This window comes from Acomys minous (assembly GCF_964271855.1).
Source record: "Acomys minous genome assembly, chromosome: 2".
In the NCBI taxonomy this organism is placed as follows: domain Eukaryota; kingdom Metazoa; phylum Chordata; class Mammalia; order Rodentia; family Muridae; genus Acomys; species Acomys minous.
The window spans coordinates 101,974,109-101,988,698 of record NC_140484.1 but is presented as its reverse complement, the minus strand read 5'-3'; the positions used below and the strand labels follow the sequence as shown (position 1 = coordinate 101,988,698).

Genomic DNA, 14,590 nt, shown 5'->3' with positions numbered 1-14,590 from the left:
TTTCCAGCATAGAGAGCAGGACACTTCCAGAGCCACGAGTTGGCTCCCTGGCACTCATGGTGGAAGGAAAGTACTGGCTCCACCAGGCTCTCCCCTGACCTCTGTGCATGAGCATATACCCACACACTAAACCAATTACTTAGCTTTCAAAAACACCCTCTTAAATAAATCCTAGAAGAATTTCTCACCAGAATACCTGAACTTTAAAAAAAGAAATTCTCTTAAGTACGGTGACTTACAGCTGGGCGTGGTGGTGCACCCCTTTAATCCCAGCACTCGGGAGACAGAGGCAGGAGGATCTCTGTGAGTTCGAGGCCAGCCTGATCTACAAAGAAAGTTCCAGGGCTATTACACAGAGAAATCCTGCCCCACCTCCCCCGCCCCCAAAAAAAGTATGACTTACTCCTTTCGTCCCAATACTTTGGAGGCTGAGCTAGGATCATTGCTATGAGTTTGAAGCCAGCCTGGGCTCCATACAGAGCTCTAGGTCAGCTTAGGCTACCTCGAAAAATAAATTTGTCAAGTCGAAAATAGAGCATAGAGCCCAAGAAATACTATATACATAGGCAAGTATATCTTTCTATGAGCTAACTTAAGTATTTTAAGCAAGAATAAGCACAACACCTGTGATCTCGGTACTCATGGGGCAGATTGCTGAGGGCATCAGGTCAGCCTGGGCTACACAGAGACTTACAGGCAAGCCGGGGCTACACAGCAAGACCTGTCGAAGTAAAAAACTACAAAATAATGGGGTAGTAGCCATGCACACACATCAAATACACGAAGTCTCCACTACAAAGCTCGAAGGGTGTGAGCCGAAATAATCTGTTTTAGACTCATCCATTACACATGATTGGTATATGACTTATTCTAGATAGACTGTGGCAGGTTAAGATACACATTTTACTCTCCTGAGCAACAACTGAAAAGCAAAAACAGACGTAATAAAGGTTCAGCCCTAAGATCAGTCCAGAGCCACCGCAGAGAAGTTCCCTGCCTTGTGCATGAAAACTCAGAGAGGGTGGCTGCCCCCCGTGTGAGGTGCTTCAAAATGACCTTGCCCGGCAGTGGGTACCAGGGGAAGAGCAGGAAAAAGAGGCACGTAGAAGTGGAACTTGTGCATGCCAGACAGCCTTGGAGACACTGGCAGCCATATGTTCCTTGGGTTAAGGACGGTGCAGCCTCATATTTGTCTTCCTGTGTTCAGCCCACTCTTTGTCCCGTCCCTATGTAGTATGGTTCCTAGGTAGTATGGTTCCTCCCAGCTTCACATTGCTGATTCCTTTGCCCTCTTGGAACTCCCTCTGTTTGCCGCCAAGCCTCCAGGTCAGGCTCCAGCCATGCCTCTTGTTTCTGCCCTCCCAAGTTCCATCTGCCTGTCTCATTTCAGTGCTTGGTCCCATCCTGACTTTTAGGCAGTACTATTCACCCCAAAGGCATGCTGAGCTCCCAGAGGCTCCTAATTATGTCTGGCATCTTCTCCCCTCCGTGGCTGCCCAGAGTTATACATGCAGTACGTGCTCGAAGATGTTCGGTGAATTAATTTTTAAAACATTCTTGCTCCCGGCCCTACTCAGGAGGTTCTCTCTCTCTCTCTCTCTCTCTCTCTCTCTCTCTCTCTCTCTCTCTCTCTCTCTCTCTCTCTCTGTCCAGACTCTGGGAAATTCGGAGCCACAATTTGGCAATGAGGATAGAGCAGAGCCATCCAAGGACAGCAAGATGTGCTTGCGCAGCTCTGCTGGCGGGTCTTTGGGTCTTTGTAAGCATTGCTTCCACTGATCTCACCCCCAACACCCGCCCCTGCCTGCCTCCCCCCTTCCCCCACGTAACCCCAGAGAGTCCTAGAGGCCTGCGCTCTCAAACTACCCTTTCCAGATGAATTCACCAGGAAACTACACATCTCTTTGGTGGGTCTGGGAAGAAGCAAGGACTCTGCATCTCTAGTAGGTATCAGATGACATCGATGCTGCCAGACTAGGGGCGTGGAGGAGCACCAGGCTCCAACAACCAGAACGTTGGGGGCCTAACTATTCAGTCAAGCAATTCCTAGCTTGAGACCCACCTACTAGGGCGGCTGCCTGGGCTGCGACATAGCTGGCGTTGCTGCTGCTTCAGGCCAGAGCTATGCCCAGGTCAAAGGTCGTGAGGCTGGTGAACCCCACAGAAAGGGGGTTCTCGATCTGGCCCCTGGCCCGCCTGCTCCCAGCTCTTGGCTTCACCTTACCTCCTATCTTGGCATTATACGCTATGCCCACGATGCAGTAGGAGTTGTTGGCAGAAGCAGCGACTTCTCCCGCACAGCGAGTGCCATGTCTGAAGCAAAGAAAAGCAGAAACAATGAGACTGAGCTCCTGGCCGGTCAATTATTAATGAATCCTGTGAACTGCTCATTATTTCTGCAGCCAAGGTCAGGCATCCCTATGCCTAAGATGCCAACAATGCCCCCGTTCCCCTTCTTTGCAGCCCTTCTGGCATATGTATTCAATCAGGCTTTGCCCAGCTCTCTCTGCCATCTGGAGATGGCAAACACTGACTCTCAGGTTGTGCCTTCTAGGATGCCTCCAAAAGATCCCCCGTCGGAGTTATAGAGCCTGCTGCCAGGAGACACGGCCCTGGGCACCTTGGACCTTGTTCCTGTTCACTTCCGGCCACTGCTGTTCACAGACCTGCCTCAGCTCTGTGTTTCCTGCAACTAAAGACATGTTGCTCAGCATGCACGTACAAGTGTTGTGGTGTCAATGCTTGCCTCACCAATACAGCGAAAGGAAGAAGACACTGCACTTTTGCCTTTCTTCCCTGAGACCCAACAAGCACATTGCTAGGCTGAACAGACCTCTGTCATTTCCACAGCTGTATAACAGGAGCTAAGAAAGGATGCTTTTAGTTGAATACTTTGTAGAGGCTGGGGACAAGGAGGAAATCTGCAGGGAAACAAACTGCTTTCCCCAGGAATGACCCCATCTTCTGATGTGCCACACTGGGTCATTTCCTCTAGCAGAGGCCAGAACATGGACCAGTACACATAGTACATCTGTGAGGAGAGACCACGGGAGATTGGGGGGGGGGGGTCATCGATTCAAATTTGTAGCCAACTTTAAAAATGGTCCAGGGTCTGCACGCCAGCCCTTTGGAAGGGAGTCATCTGTCATTCTCTGGAACTCTCACAGCCCCAAGGCTGGGCCTGCTCTCGGGTCACACACTGGGATTTGATTCTGCCCTTCAAGGGTCACCGCATGGAATATAGATCATGCTTCCCAACCCCCTGATGTGTGACCAGGAAGCAGGCCCTTTGCCCCAGGCCTCCCCACTGCTGAGCAGAAGGGCACCTTGGGACGTGAGGCAGGAAGCAGTCCAGGAGCTCTGGAGTTCAGCATCTGGCATGTGGCACACAGCGCCCGGGTGGCCCTGCACAGCACTGAGTGGAACCCACAGCGTACTACTGGAGTCTGGATGTTGAGTACTCCATGTGCCGTGCCCCTCCCCCAATGTCATGTGTTAAAGGCTTAGTCCCATAATGGCACTGCTATGAGGGGTGGGTAGCTTTAGTAGATGGAGCATTAGGTCACTGGACACGACTGGAGGGGGACTGTGAGACCTGGATACTTCCTTGCTCCCTTTTGACTCTCTGGCTGACCTTACACACTGTTATGACTGACTATATGCTACCATATCTATCACTATGATCTACTATATAGCCATGATGCAGGCGATGAACGAACTGATCATGGACTGGGACAGAGGCATGAGCCAAAAGAAACCTCTCTCCATCTGCTTTCTTGTCTTTCTTATGTGATCCCCTTCCCTTGCCCCTCCCCCTCCCTTCCCCCCTCTTTCAGAGAGGCATCTTGTTTTTTGCTTTGTTTTGTTTTGGTTTTGGTTTTTATATTTATTTGTTATATATATAGTATTCTGCCTACATGTGTGCCTACATTCCAGAAGAGGACACCAGATCTCATTAGAAATGGTTGAGAGCCATCATGTGGTTGCTGGGAATTGAACTCATGACCTTTGGAAGAGCAGCCACTGCTCTTAACCTCTGAGCCATCTCTCCAGCCCGAGGCGTCTTGTTATACTGTCCAGGCTGGCCTCTAACCTCTAGGTTCACACGCACCCCCTGCCTTCCCCTTGAGTGGCTAGGACCAGAGGCACACGCCACTGCATGTAGTGTCACCTTTTCTTCCTAAGTCAGGCATTTCCTTACAGTGATAGAAAGTTGACTAACACAGCCTGTTGGGGGGAGGGGTGGACATACCCAGGCTGGTGCCGAGTCAACGTGGGGAAGGAAGAAAGGGCTCTTGTTTTTTCCCTCTAAATATTTCTGGAAGAATGGTAAGGGTCGAGGGAATCAGGCATGCTGACAGAGAGAGGACAAGCAGGCACCACGAAGGAAATCCCAGGAGCAACCCCGGGACTGCCATTTAGTTCGCACAGGTCACTTGACCGCTCCAGGTTACCTGAGGTGGCAACTTACACAGTGTAGACAGACCCCACCTGTTACCTCACTTAACCCATCGCAACAGCCCTTGAGCTGGGGACAGGGTCTATCCTGCCCTGAGCAGCCCCCAAGACATATAAAGACTGTCTCAGCCAGGCTCTCAAATGTACACATACAGCACACAGCCAGTGGGTGGGAGAGCAGGGATCCGAGCCCTTTATTTGTTCAGCGCCATTCATGTCTCCCACCTTGGACATAAGGTCAAAAGCTCAGGCATGTGACCCGTGTCCTCAGACAGACCGAACTGATGTTTGAACAGAGTCACAGAGACTCCAAGGCAAAGGTGATCCTTTTAAATATCCCACAAGGCTAGAAGTGGGAACAGTGTTTCACCCCGTCTCTGGCTGACTAGCAGAGGTGACATCCTAAAAGAAAAGGCGAACTCCACAGAAGCCATCTGTGCCCAAAAAGCTGTGGTGATAAAGTGGCTTCTGAGACCTAGACGTGCCCTGAACAGCACCCAGAGCCTACTGCTGTAGGGCCCCTCTTTGCAAGGAAAGGAAGATAAGGCAGGGAAGGCAGCCGCAAAGGGACATACTTGTTCTCGTTGCTGGCATCATAGCGTGGGGAAGGGTCATAATCATTTCCGTTGACATCATAGCTTGCATAGGAATCCTAGGAATGAAATTTTGATTAGTGAGAATCTGAGACACGGCGTGCGGCAGCTCTGCTTTAAACTACCCCTATGCTTGGAGAATGAGGAAAAGCACACCCTGGGCTGCCATGACTGTAATAACTACCATCTTACTCACCTTTCATTGTGGTGAAATACAGAGGACATAACATCTTACCATCTCAACTATTTTCAGATGTATGGCTCAGTGTCGCTAAGTGCACACACATTTTTTTTTGGTGCAATTATCACCACCATTTATCACCAGGACTTTTTCACTGTGCAAAACTAAAGGTTTGTACTGATGAGACAGTGACCCCGCCCCCTCCCCGAGCACCAGCAAATGGCACAAATCTCTCGATGTGGCTCCAGATGTGTCACAGAAGAGGAATCACTCAGCATTTGTCTTCTGTGACAGCTAATTCCACTCAGCGTAAAGCCTTCAGGTTCAAATTGTCATGTGAATCAGAATTTCCTTAATTTCATCCTTCCATGTGCATAGCTCTCTTTACATATTTGTAGTGACAGTATTCATACAGATTTTCATCCTCCTTAGAAACTGCATCGCCAAGCTCTCTGGTGTTAGGGCAGTCTTCCGGACTCATTCCTTAGGGCTACATAATTACCTCAGAAGTGGATTCTGTGGGGTTTACTTAACCACTTGACACCCAGGTATCTTAGAGGACGTAACACGTGCCCCCATATTTACTGCGTGCCTGGGTCTCGTCTTTACGCTTAGGAGCTCATCTAATCCTTACAGTGAGCCTCCAAGAAGCAGTCCTCTTGGCCCCATTTCACAGATGCTAACACTGAGGAGCAGAGGAATTAGGCAGCTTGCCTGGAATCTCAAGCGAGTCACAGAAGAGGATGCAGAGCTCTCTGGGTCCAGAACCTGTGTTTTAACCCTGCAATGACCCACAGGCTAACATACATGTGAGGACCACTTCTCCACTCATGTTTCTATTCTCCAGGCTACATTCCTGGGAGCATGTGACTCAAACACCTGGGCGTGACCCTCTGCAGAGCCTTCTCTGGTGCAAGGGAAGGGTAGCAGAATTTTGCATCTCTGGCCCTTCCCAGCATGATTTTCATCGTTCCCTGGTTTAACATGTTTAGGGATGAGGAAAGGCAATTTGTATGTATTTAGTAACTGGTGTGGCCGCATATCATGTGTGTCGATTCTGAGGCTGGACTTACATAGTTGGGGGCCAGGTCTGGGTGATTCCTTTCTATGCCGTCATCGAGGATGGTGACCACCACATTCTTTCCTGTGTAGCCGCGCTTCCATGCCGCCTGGACGTTCATCTCCGACCGACAGCGACTGCTCTTATCGGCACAATGCTGCAAGCACAGAAGACATGAAGCCAGGACAGACACCTCTGAAGCGGAGCGGCCACAGGACGCCAACCCAGACACTCCTGATGCCGACAGGGCACAGCATGGCAACCCAGGCAGGGTTAGGAAGCGATTAAGAACAGTGGGCCCCACCTTAGCTAAGACGTCCTTATGTGTGGGGGCTCCGGGACCTTCTCTGCATCTGACAGTGTGACTCCCTATGTCACTGTCTCTGCTGGGGACACTGTCTAAGGACAAGCCTTCCCCACTCAGTCCACCCTACAGTCAGCACTGAAGCTCTTCCCCCCACAGAGAGCCCTTTCTGGGTCCTCTCATAGTCCCCTTCATGCCTCCACGTGAAGCAGCAGGAGACAGATCAGATATCCTGCACATCAGATATTTGCACTGGGATTCATAACAGTAGCAAAATTACAGTTGTGGAGTAGCAATGAAATAACTTTATGGTTGGTGGGGGAGGGGCGGTCACCACAGCATGAGGGACTGTATTAAAGGGTCGCAGCATCAGGAAGGCTGAGAAGCTGGCGTACAGGGCTTACAGTGGAGACGGAGGTCGGCCTGGAGCTGTCCTAGGAGCTCACAGGGGGAAGTTAGCCCGCGGCAGCGGCACAGCATCGCCTCACTCACCATGTACCACATGTTGGACCAGATGGGGTCGTTGAAATAAAGAGAGTCGCCTCGCACCTGTCTCTTGACCCTACGCTTCACTTCTTGTTGCTGCATCCATTTTACCTACCAGAGAGAAATATGAATTATTTAAAGGTGCGTTGTTTCCTTGGGGTAAAGTGCTTGCGATGCAAGCCTAGCAACCCGTGTTTAAGCCCAGGGACCCACATTTAAAAACAAAACCAAAAATGTTGGAATGGCTCTGATCTCTAACCCAGCATCTCCAGGGAGGTGGGGAAGCCAAGATAGGAGACTTGGCCAGAAGCCCGAGGGCAGGCTAGCCTGGATTACACAGTGTGGCAGCGGCACAGACACCCTGTCTCAAAAACAACTTGGGAGAAGAGAACTGACTTCTGAAAACCACCCAGGACCTCCACAGGCACAGTGTGGTGCAAGGGCACGTGTGCGCACGCACATGTTTGCTTAGAGGGTAAAGGCACTTAGCACACACACATAAAAAGATGGAAGGAGAAAAACAACTTCATAGTTATCCACATATGCACTGTGTGTGACATTTGTGTGTGTGTGTGTGTGTGTGTGTGTGTGTGTGTGTGTGTGTGCGCTCACAAACTAATTATAGATAGATATAGATAGACAGATGATAGATAGATAGATAGATGATAGAGAGAGAGAGAAAGAGAAAGAGAATGGATGGATAGAGAGAGAGGATGGATGGATAGATAGATAGATAGATAGATAGATAGATAGATAGATAGATTTGTTTTTCAAAAGCGATCTCCCAACTTCAGCTTCTTGTGAGGCACTATAGTCTTTTTGCAAGATTCTGGATCAAGCAGGTAATATGCACCATATTTGAAAAAGCTGATGGCTTATTATGAATGGGGGTAGGGGTGTGATAACACCACACTGACAGACTTTGAAGTTATTCTACTGAAAACAATAGACTGTGAAGGTGGGAAGAAAAAAAAAAAGGACAACAAACAACTGTTGTTCCAAAGAAGAAAACACAGTCATGGAAAAGAATGAATGAGAGGGTGAAGAAACTGTTTAGTCAACCTGATGCCAAAAACTCTCTTCTAGTGAGGACATGAGTAAGTAAATGACCATAATTAATGTATAGGAAATTCGGGCAGCAACTAGAAGCAAAGTAACAAAGCCTGTACAGAGAAAGATCTAGAAAGGGAAACAGCAAAGCATTAACAACACCAGGTCTTTGGCAGTGACATTGTTGTTAACTTATGATTGAGGGTTTTGTACACTTCTTTGTCATGGTCTGATTTGCCTTCATGATCAAGCAACACTTTGAAAGGTGGAGTAAATGGCACAGAAGGCCAGAGATCCAGAACCCAGAACGCCTGGAGTAAAACTCAGCCACACAACCTGTGGTGCCTCCTGAGCCTCAGTTTATCTGTCTATAGAATGGGCCTATCACCATGAAAGCTAGGGACCACTGTGCACACACAGAGCATACAGCATTATGCTCATTACATGTGCACATTCTTTTCCAACTGTAGGAACCTACTCAAGAGCCCAAGGCAGTGGAAGTGTTTTCTTTGGACTTGCTGGGCTGGCTGGCCCCTCAACAATGCTTGCAGTTGGGGTTTAAGCCAGTGGTGAGGGCCAGGACTAGAAAGACAAGAAGTCGGTCCTGCATCAAGCCCTTGCTCTCAAGGAGTCTGGGCCCCATTCTGGGGCTCCCACCAAGCCCACAGAAGAGCAACGTCACTCTAAACAAGGCAGGCTGCCTATAGACTTGGGGGTGGCGGGGGAGTGTGAAGGGCAAGGGGACTCAGAGTTACTTAAAGGTTGCTGGGGACTCTCGGCTGGTCCTGGAAGTTAGAATGGCTGTCCTAGAGAAAGCAGGGAGCGAGGTACCCTCGGGTCAAAGGTTAGATTTCCCTCCCTTCTCTAAAGATCAGCTTCGCTATTTCCTGAAGGAGGGAGCCTCATAGGTAGACATGCATCCATGGGGGATACAGGAATACAGGTAGCCTTCGTGGCACACAGGACAAAACATTCAGACTAAAGAACCATGCCTGTCCCGCCATTTATATGACCCATCCATAAATCATCTATGAACTTAGTTTATTAGAAACCCTGCAAGAAAGCTGGGTGTGGGGAGACATACCTCCAATCCCCCCCAGCACTTGGGAAGCAGGAAGTTCATTATGCAAATTCCAGGCCCGCCCAAGCAACATGGCAAGACACTGTCTCAAAACAACAACAAAGAAATCCCACAAGGGGCTCGAAATCCATTTTGGGTTAGATATTTTAAAAGCCTCAGTCCCGAGTCCTAAGTAATTTATAAGCACCGCAGATAGAGACTCCTACAGAAAAATAAAATGATGAAACGAGATGTTTTGCTCATAACATCCACTGATGCCATTTTACAACTTCCCCACGTATGTTACTACCTGAACAAGAAAGCTCTACGTGCTATGAAAGATGTAAGGCAGTGTTTCAATGTCTGCTAAACACCATCTGATAAAACACAGTGGACTCCTCAGGCCCTGCGCTCCCTGGGATGACCCCATCTCTCCTGCCATGCTGAGAGCCCTGGACTTACCACTCCCTCAAACACTGACAGCCCTAGTGGGGAAACAAGTTTCTAGCATGCAGTTGCCAGATGGATGAGTCGAGCACCCCAGCTCCTGGTTATTGCCGGGTTTGGGGGAAGAGCCCCATGCTGACACGGTTCTGAGGGTGGCTGTGACCATACTGGATCCACAGCACACTGGATCCCAACGGCACGATAGCTCCCCGTCCCACCCAGCTTCTCTGCCTATGACCACGGCAATGAAACCAAACAGCATGGGTGATGTGCCCAGTGAGGGAGTGTCTAGGGTCCAACTCTGTGGACAAGGGCCCAGAGGGTCAGCACAGGCACAATGGCTACTTTGGCTAGCTTTCTCCCAGGCCTTTTCTCAGGCTTTGGTTACTGCCTCCTCACCCATCTCTCTGGGAAAGTACAACAGGATTCCCAATCTCACTTCTTGACCACCATTAAGAATGTTATTTTCCATCCTGATTTCTGGCGGGTGTCACTTATTCACCGGCTCACTCAACAGAGGTATGTATGAGCATTCCATGGGTCCAGTGCCAGGTTCTGGGGAGATGAGGCTAAACATACTTGGTTCCTGGCCAATGCTAACTAACACACCAATCCTCCACCTCAGCCAGATGTGAGGCTCTGTTTGGAGGCCTTCAGGTTGGAGCCCAGGAAGGAGCCCACCTGGGTACCCTAAGAAGGCCAGAAATATGCTCAAGTCTAAAACCAAGTGGCTGAAGCTTCATCTCTCCCATCAGAAGGGTCCTTTCACATAGGCACGCCCATAGACTCTAGTTATGTACATGGCATGTGATGTACAGCAAAGGTCCATATCACTGAGGGTCTCTAAAGGATCACTCATGGAACCGAAGCTGAGAGTTGAGGGCAGGCAACATATCTTTTGGACTATTTCCCCCTGCATGTGTAACTATCTGTATTAGAAAAAGCAACACCGGGAATCTCTGTCGGATTCAGGATTGCCCCTTCTAGTGGTCTGAATATGAATGCCCCTTGTGGGCTCAGATGTTTTGACAGGGGAGGGGAGCCTCTGCCTCTTCCAGTTAGCTCTTTCTGTTTGCTGCTTGTAGCTTCCTGTTCCAGCCCTGCCCCCCCCCCATGCCTGTCCCTTGCTGCTGTTCCTGCCCCATTTTGGACCCTCAACCAACATGAAGGCCTTCCTTCCCTACTTTGTGTTACTTGTGGTATTTTATCTCAGCACAACAGGAAGAGTAACTAATATAGAGGCTGGTACCAGAGAGCGATTGTTGCCGTGAAGAATCTGACTGTGCTGTTGTTGTTTTGAAGGACTGTGGGAGACTTCAGAATTTGGGAGAGATTAGAAAAGAGGTTAAGTGCTGTAAGCCTAGCTTAATGGGCCATCTCACTAGGAGCACGGAAGGCGGAAGGCGGAAGGCAGTAGTGCTGGGAGGGAGGGGGACCATGGAGGCCTGGCTAGAGACGGTTTGGAAGGAAACAATAGCAGGACCTGGGCTGCAGTCCATTCCTGTGATATCTGGCAAAGAATCGGGCTGCTTTCCACTCCAGTCCTAAGAACTTGCCTGAGGCTAAGTAAAAAAAAAGTAATGGGCTGATTTCTTTGGCAGAGAGGATTTCAAAGCATAATATTGAATCTGTGGCTTGGCTATTATTATTAATGAGTCTTATGCAGGTCTACAATTGGAAAAGCAAGTGGAGCAGAAAACATGCAAAATGTACCGTTTAGAGAGAAAAAGGCTCAATGTTGCCTCCGGAGCCTGTGCTGGAAGGGGCTGCCCTTGTTAAGGCGATCAGCGTCATTAAGGAGCAGGTTGATCTACACTGCAACCAAAGGACAGACATCTTCAGTGGGAAGACCCCGCCCTGCCAAGCTTCCAGCCTGGGAGAGAGGGGCCACACGGTGCTTTCTGTTCCTAGGAAGCAACTGAATCAAAAAGCTAATGCGATTCAAGGGGGGCCAGGGCCACCTCAAGCTCGCAGCCAAACATGGCAGTGTTGTCCATTTGCTGCTGGCTTTGGAGTCATGAAGACCTCAGGGGGTGGTTGGTGGGGGAAGCTATGGGCTCTTCCACTGTGGTTGCAGAGCCACTGAGGCCAGGCAGGGTGTGGCAGGGGAGTCTCTCTGTGAAAGCTCCGAGAGGGCAAGAGACCAAGGAAGACCATTTCATGAAGCCGTGAAAGTGAAGCCGAGCTTGCGGTGAAGACCCCAAGATACTGGAGGTGTCAAAGGCAGCGGCAGACAGGGAGGAACCAGCCAAGAGAGACATGTATGTCCCTGGCAGAGAAGCTTGAAGGAGAGCGCCTTTTAAGCCTTTGATACCAGGGGATCTACAGGGCTGTGTTTGCTTTACTGGGGTCTGGTTTTACTTTAGGCCAGTATCCCTCACTACGCTGTCCTTCCTCCCTCTAGGGACGGCATCGTATCTATTCTGTGCCATTATATGTTGGACGTTATTTGCCTTGAGTCTCAGAAGACACTTTGGTCTTTTAGACTGTGTTGAGACTGGGAGAGACTATGGGGACTTTAGAAGTTGAACAAAATGATACTGCATTATGATAAGGCCAGGAGTCTAATATCCCCCTCTCCTGGGAGGGCCAGCGTGCATAGAAAAGTCTTCACACTTCTCCTCCGCAGGCTTGGCTATCACAAGCGTCATTCATGGTCTGTGCACCAGATGCCTTAGAGTGCCTGTATGAAGTAGCCAGACTTTCCCCCTGTGAGAAATGTATGGCCAGAGACAATAGCACGTGTTGATTGGTCTTTTGAGATCATAGGTAAGAAACTTTGGACAGTGAAAAAAATGTGCTTGAGTCTGGGAGTCAAGTAGGCCCCTGTCTGAGTGACCGCGGCCTCCATTTCTGATTGCATGGATTTGGGGCTGCTATGGTTTGCGAATTTGGCCAAAGCCTGGTGGTCAGCCTGTGGTGCTACTGAGAGATAGCACAGCCTTTAAGGGGGATCTTGATTGGAGATGAAGCTAGTGGTAGACTGCTTGTCTGGCATGTATAGGGTCCTGGGTTACATCCCCAACCCTGGGGGCTGGGGGGAGGAGCTAGTTGAAGAAAGTTATGTCTCTGGGGTGTGCTTTTGAGGTAATATTGGCCTGGACCTTCCTCGGTGCCTTTGCTTCCCCGCTGCCGTGGGGTGGATTGGTCTTCTGTGTCATCTGTTCTCTTTATGACATGGTGTGCTGCCACTGGCCCAAACCAACAGGTCAGTGGCTCTCAACCTATGAGTCGCAACACTTTTGGGGGAGGTCAAATGACCCTTTCACTGGGGTCATCAAGACCATTGAAAACCACAGATAGGGCTGGAGAGATGGCTCAGAGGTTGGGAGCACTGACTGCTCTTCCAGAGGTCCTGAGTTCAGTTCCCAGTGGCCACAAGGTGGCTCACAGCCATCTGTAATATGATCCAATGCCCTCTTCTGGCCTGTAGGTGTGCATGCAAACGGAGCACTCATATACATAATGTATATATATATGAAAACCACAGATATTAACATTACAACTCCTAACAGTAGTAAAGTGACAGTTATGAAGTAGCAATGAAAATAATTTTATGATTGGGGTCACCACGCCACGAGGAATAATGCGCTGCAGTGTCAGGAAGGATGAGCAGCAATGCAACAGGACCAGGAAACTGGGAACTAAAGCCTCCGAAATGGAGCCAAAGCAAATGTTCCTCTTCTGCAATCAAACTTTAAGCCATCAAGGTAACGCACTGTGGCATTTTTATACATGCAGCATTGGACTTTGCCCTCATTCATCCCCTCTCCCCTTTTCCTCTCTGTAGGTTGATTTATCTCTGGTAATTGTCACAGTGATGTAAAGATGTAACTTCAGACAGTGGTCCAGCTATCCTCTATAAACAGCCACCTGGACAGGGTCCACGTGCTGCCTCCACTGTACTTCCCTGCGCTAGGCAACGCCTGGCAACCAGATGAAGTTCATTGATGCTTCTTGGATGAAGAAATGAAGCTATGATTCAGATTTTAAGTATAAACATGCTTCAGGCCGAAAATAGAAACAACCCCAAGTAGACTTTTAAAAGCATACTTCTGAGTTGAAAATACGATTTAGATAGATTTCTTTTTCCTTTTGAGACAAGGTCTTACTATGTTGTTTCTGCTGGCCTGGAACTCACTCCGTAGCTCAGGCTGGCCTCAAACTCTCTGCCTAGCCGACTAATGCTAGAACCCAGGCATGCCCTGGCATGCCTACACCCAGTCCAGCTTGGGTACTGTCCTCTGAATGACATTTGTTTAGTTTTTTGTGGAACATCAACAAATACGTGAATTGGGATGGGAGCAAGGCTACTAAACACCACACTCACCGTGCACAAATCCTGCCAACCACAACCTGGTACAAAGTTGATTTCTTTGACTTTTTTTTTTCCTGACCCTTATCCTTGGCTCCATTCCTGTTTGTGTCCTGCTAAACCTATACCAGAATTACCCTATAAATGTCTTTGCTCTGGGAAAGGCTTGTAGACCTAAAGAAGGCTCCATGTTCTTCCCAGGATTACAGAAGAGTGGCATTTTCGGCAGTAACTGCAGCCTGCACACCGCCTGGTATCTAGCACAGAGCCTTGCCCCAGCCCTACACTTTGTCTTGTAGTACACGTCCAACTTTGTTCTAGAAGTCAAGTTAAAACCCAGACTCTCTGGAATGTCCTCGTGTAAGACGAGATAAAATTTACAGAGAGTCATAGGAGCCCACACAAACAAGCCGAGACCTAGAGGTAGAGGGCGGGAAGACCCTGACAGGACTGCAGTAAACACCCTGCAGGTGTCAAGACTCACTGACGCACTTTCTCATTATAGTCCCAGTGGCAGCCCTAGCTCTTCCCTCTTCCTGTGAGCCAGAGACACACTATCAGACCAGAAGCCCAGTTGACATGCTGGTCCTGGTGTCACAAGTGACAAAAAGTTGTTTTGAAAAGTCCTCCCATGTG

The 14,590-nt window shown here is 49.2% G+C and overlaps 1 protein-coding gene across 3 annotated transcripts in view; it reads right to left on the bottom strand.

Annotated features, from left to right (window-relative positions):
* Positions 1–14,590, bottom strand: part of PCSK6 (proprotein convertase subtilisin/kexin type 6) — a 189,515-nt gene that overhangs the window by 114,268 nt on the left and 60,657 nt on the right. For all 3 annotated transcript variants that reach the window (XM_084756042.1, XM_084756040.1, XM_084756041.1), the window contains exons 3-6: positions 7,089–7,193; positions 6,306–6,449; positions 5,034–5,110; positions 2,225–2,313 (exon numbers count right to left, since the gene is read on the bottom strand). In XM_084756042.1, the coding sequence (XP_084612168.1) occupies positions 2,225–2,313; positions 5,034–5,110; positions 6,306–6,449; positions 7,089–7,193 (415 nt within the window). The remainder of the gene's footprint in view (positions 1–2,224; positions 2,314–5,033; positions 5,111–6,305; positions 6,450–7,088; positions 7,194–14,590) is intronic.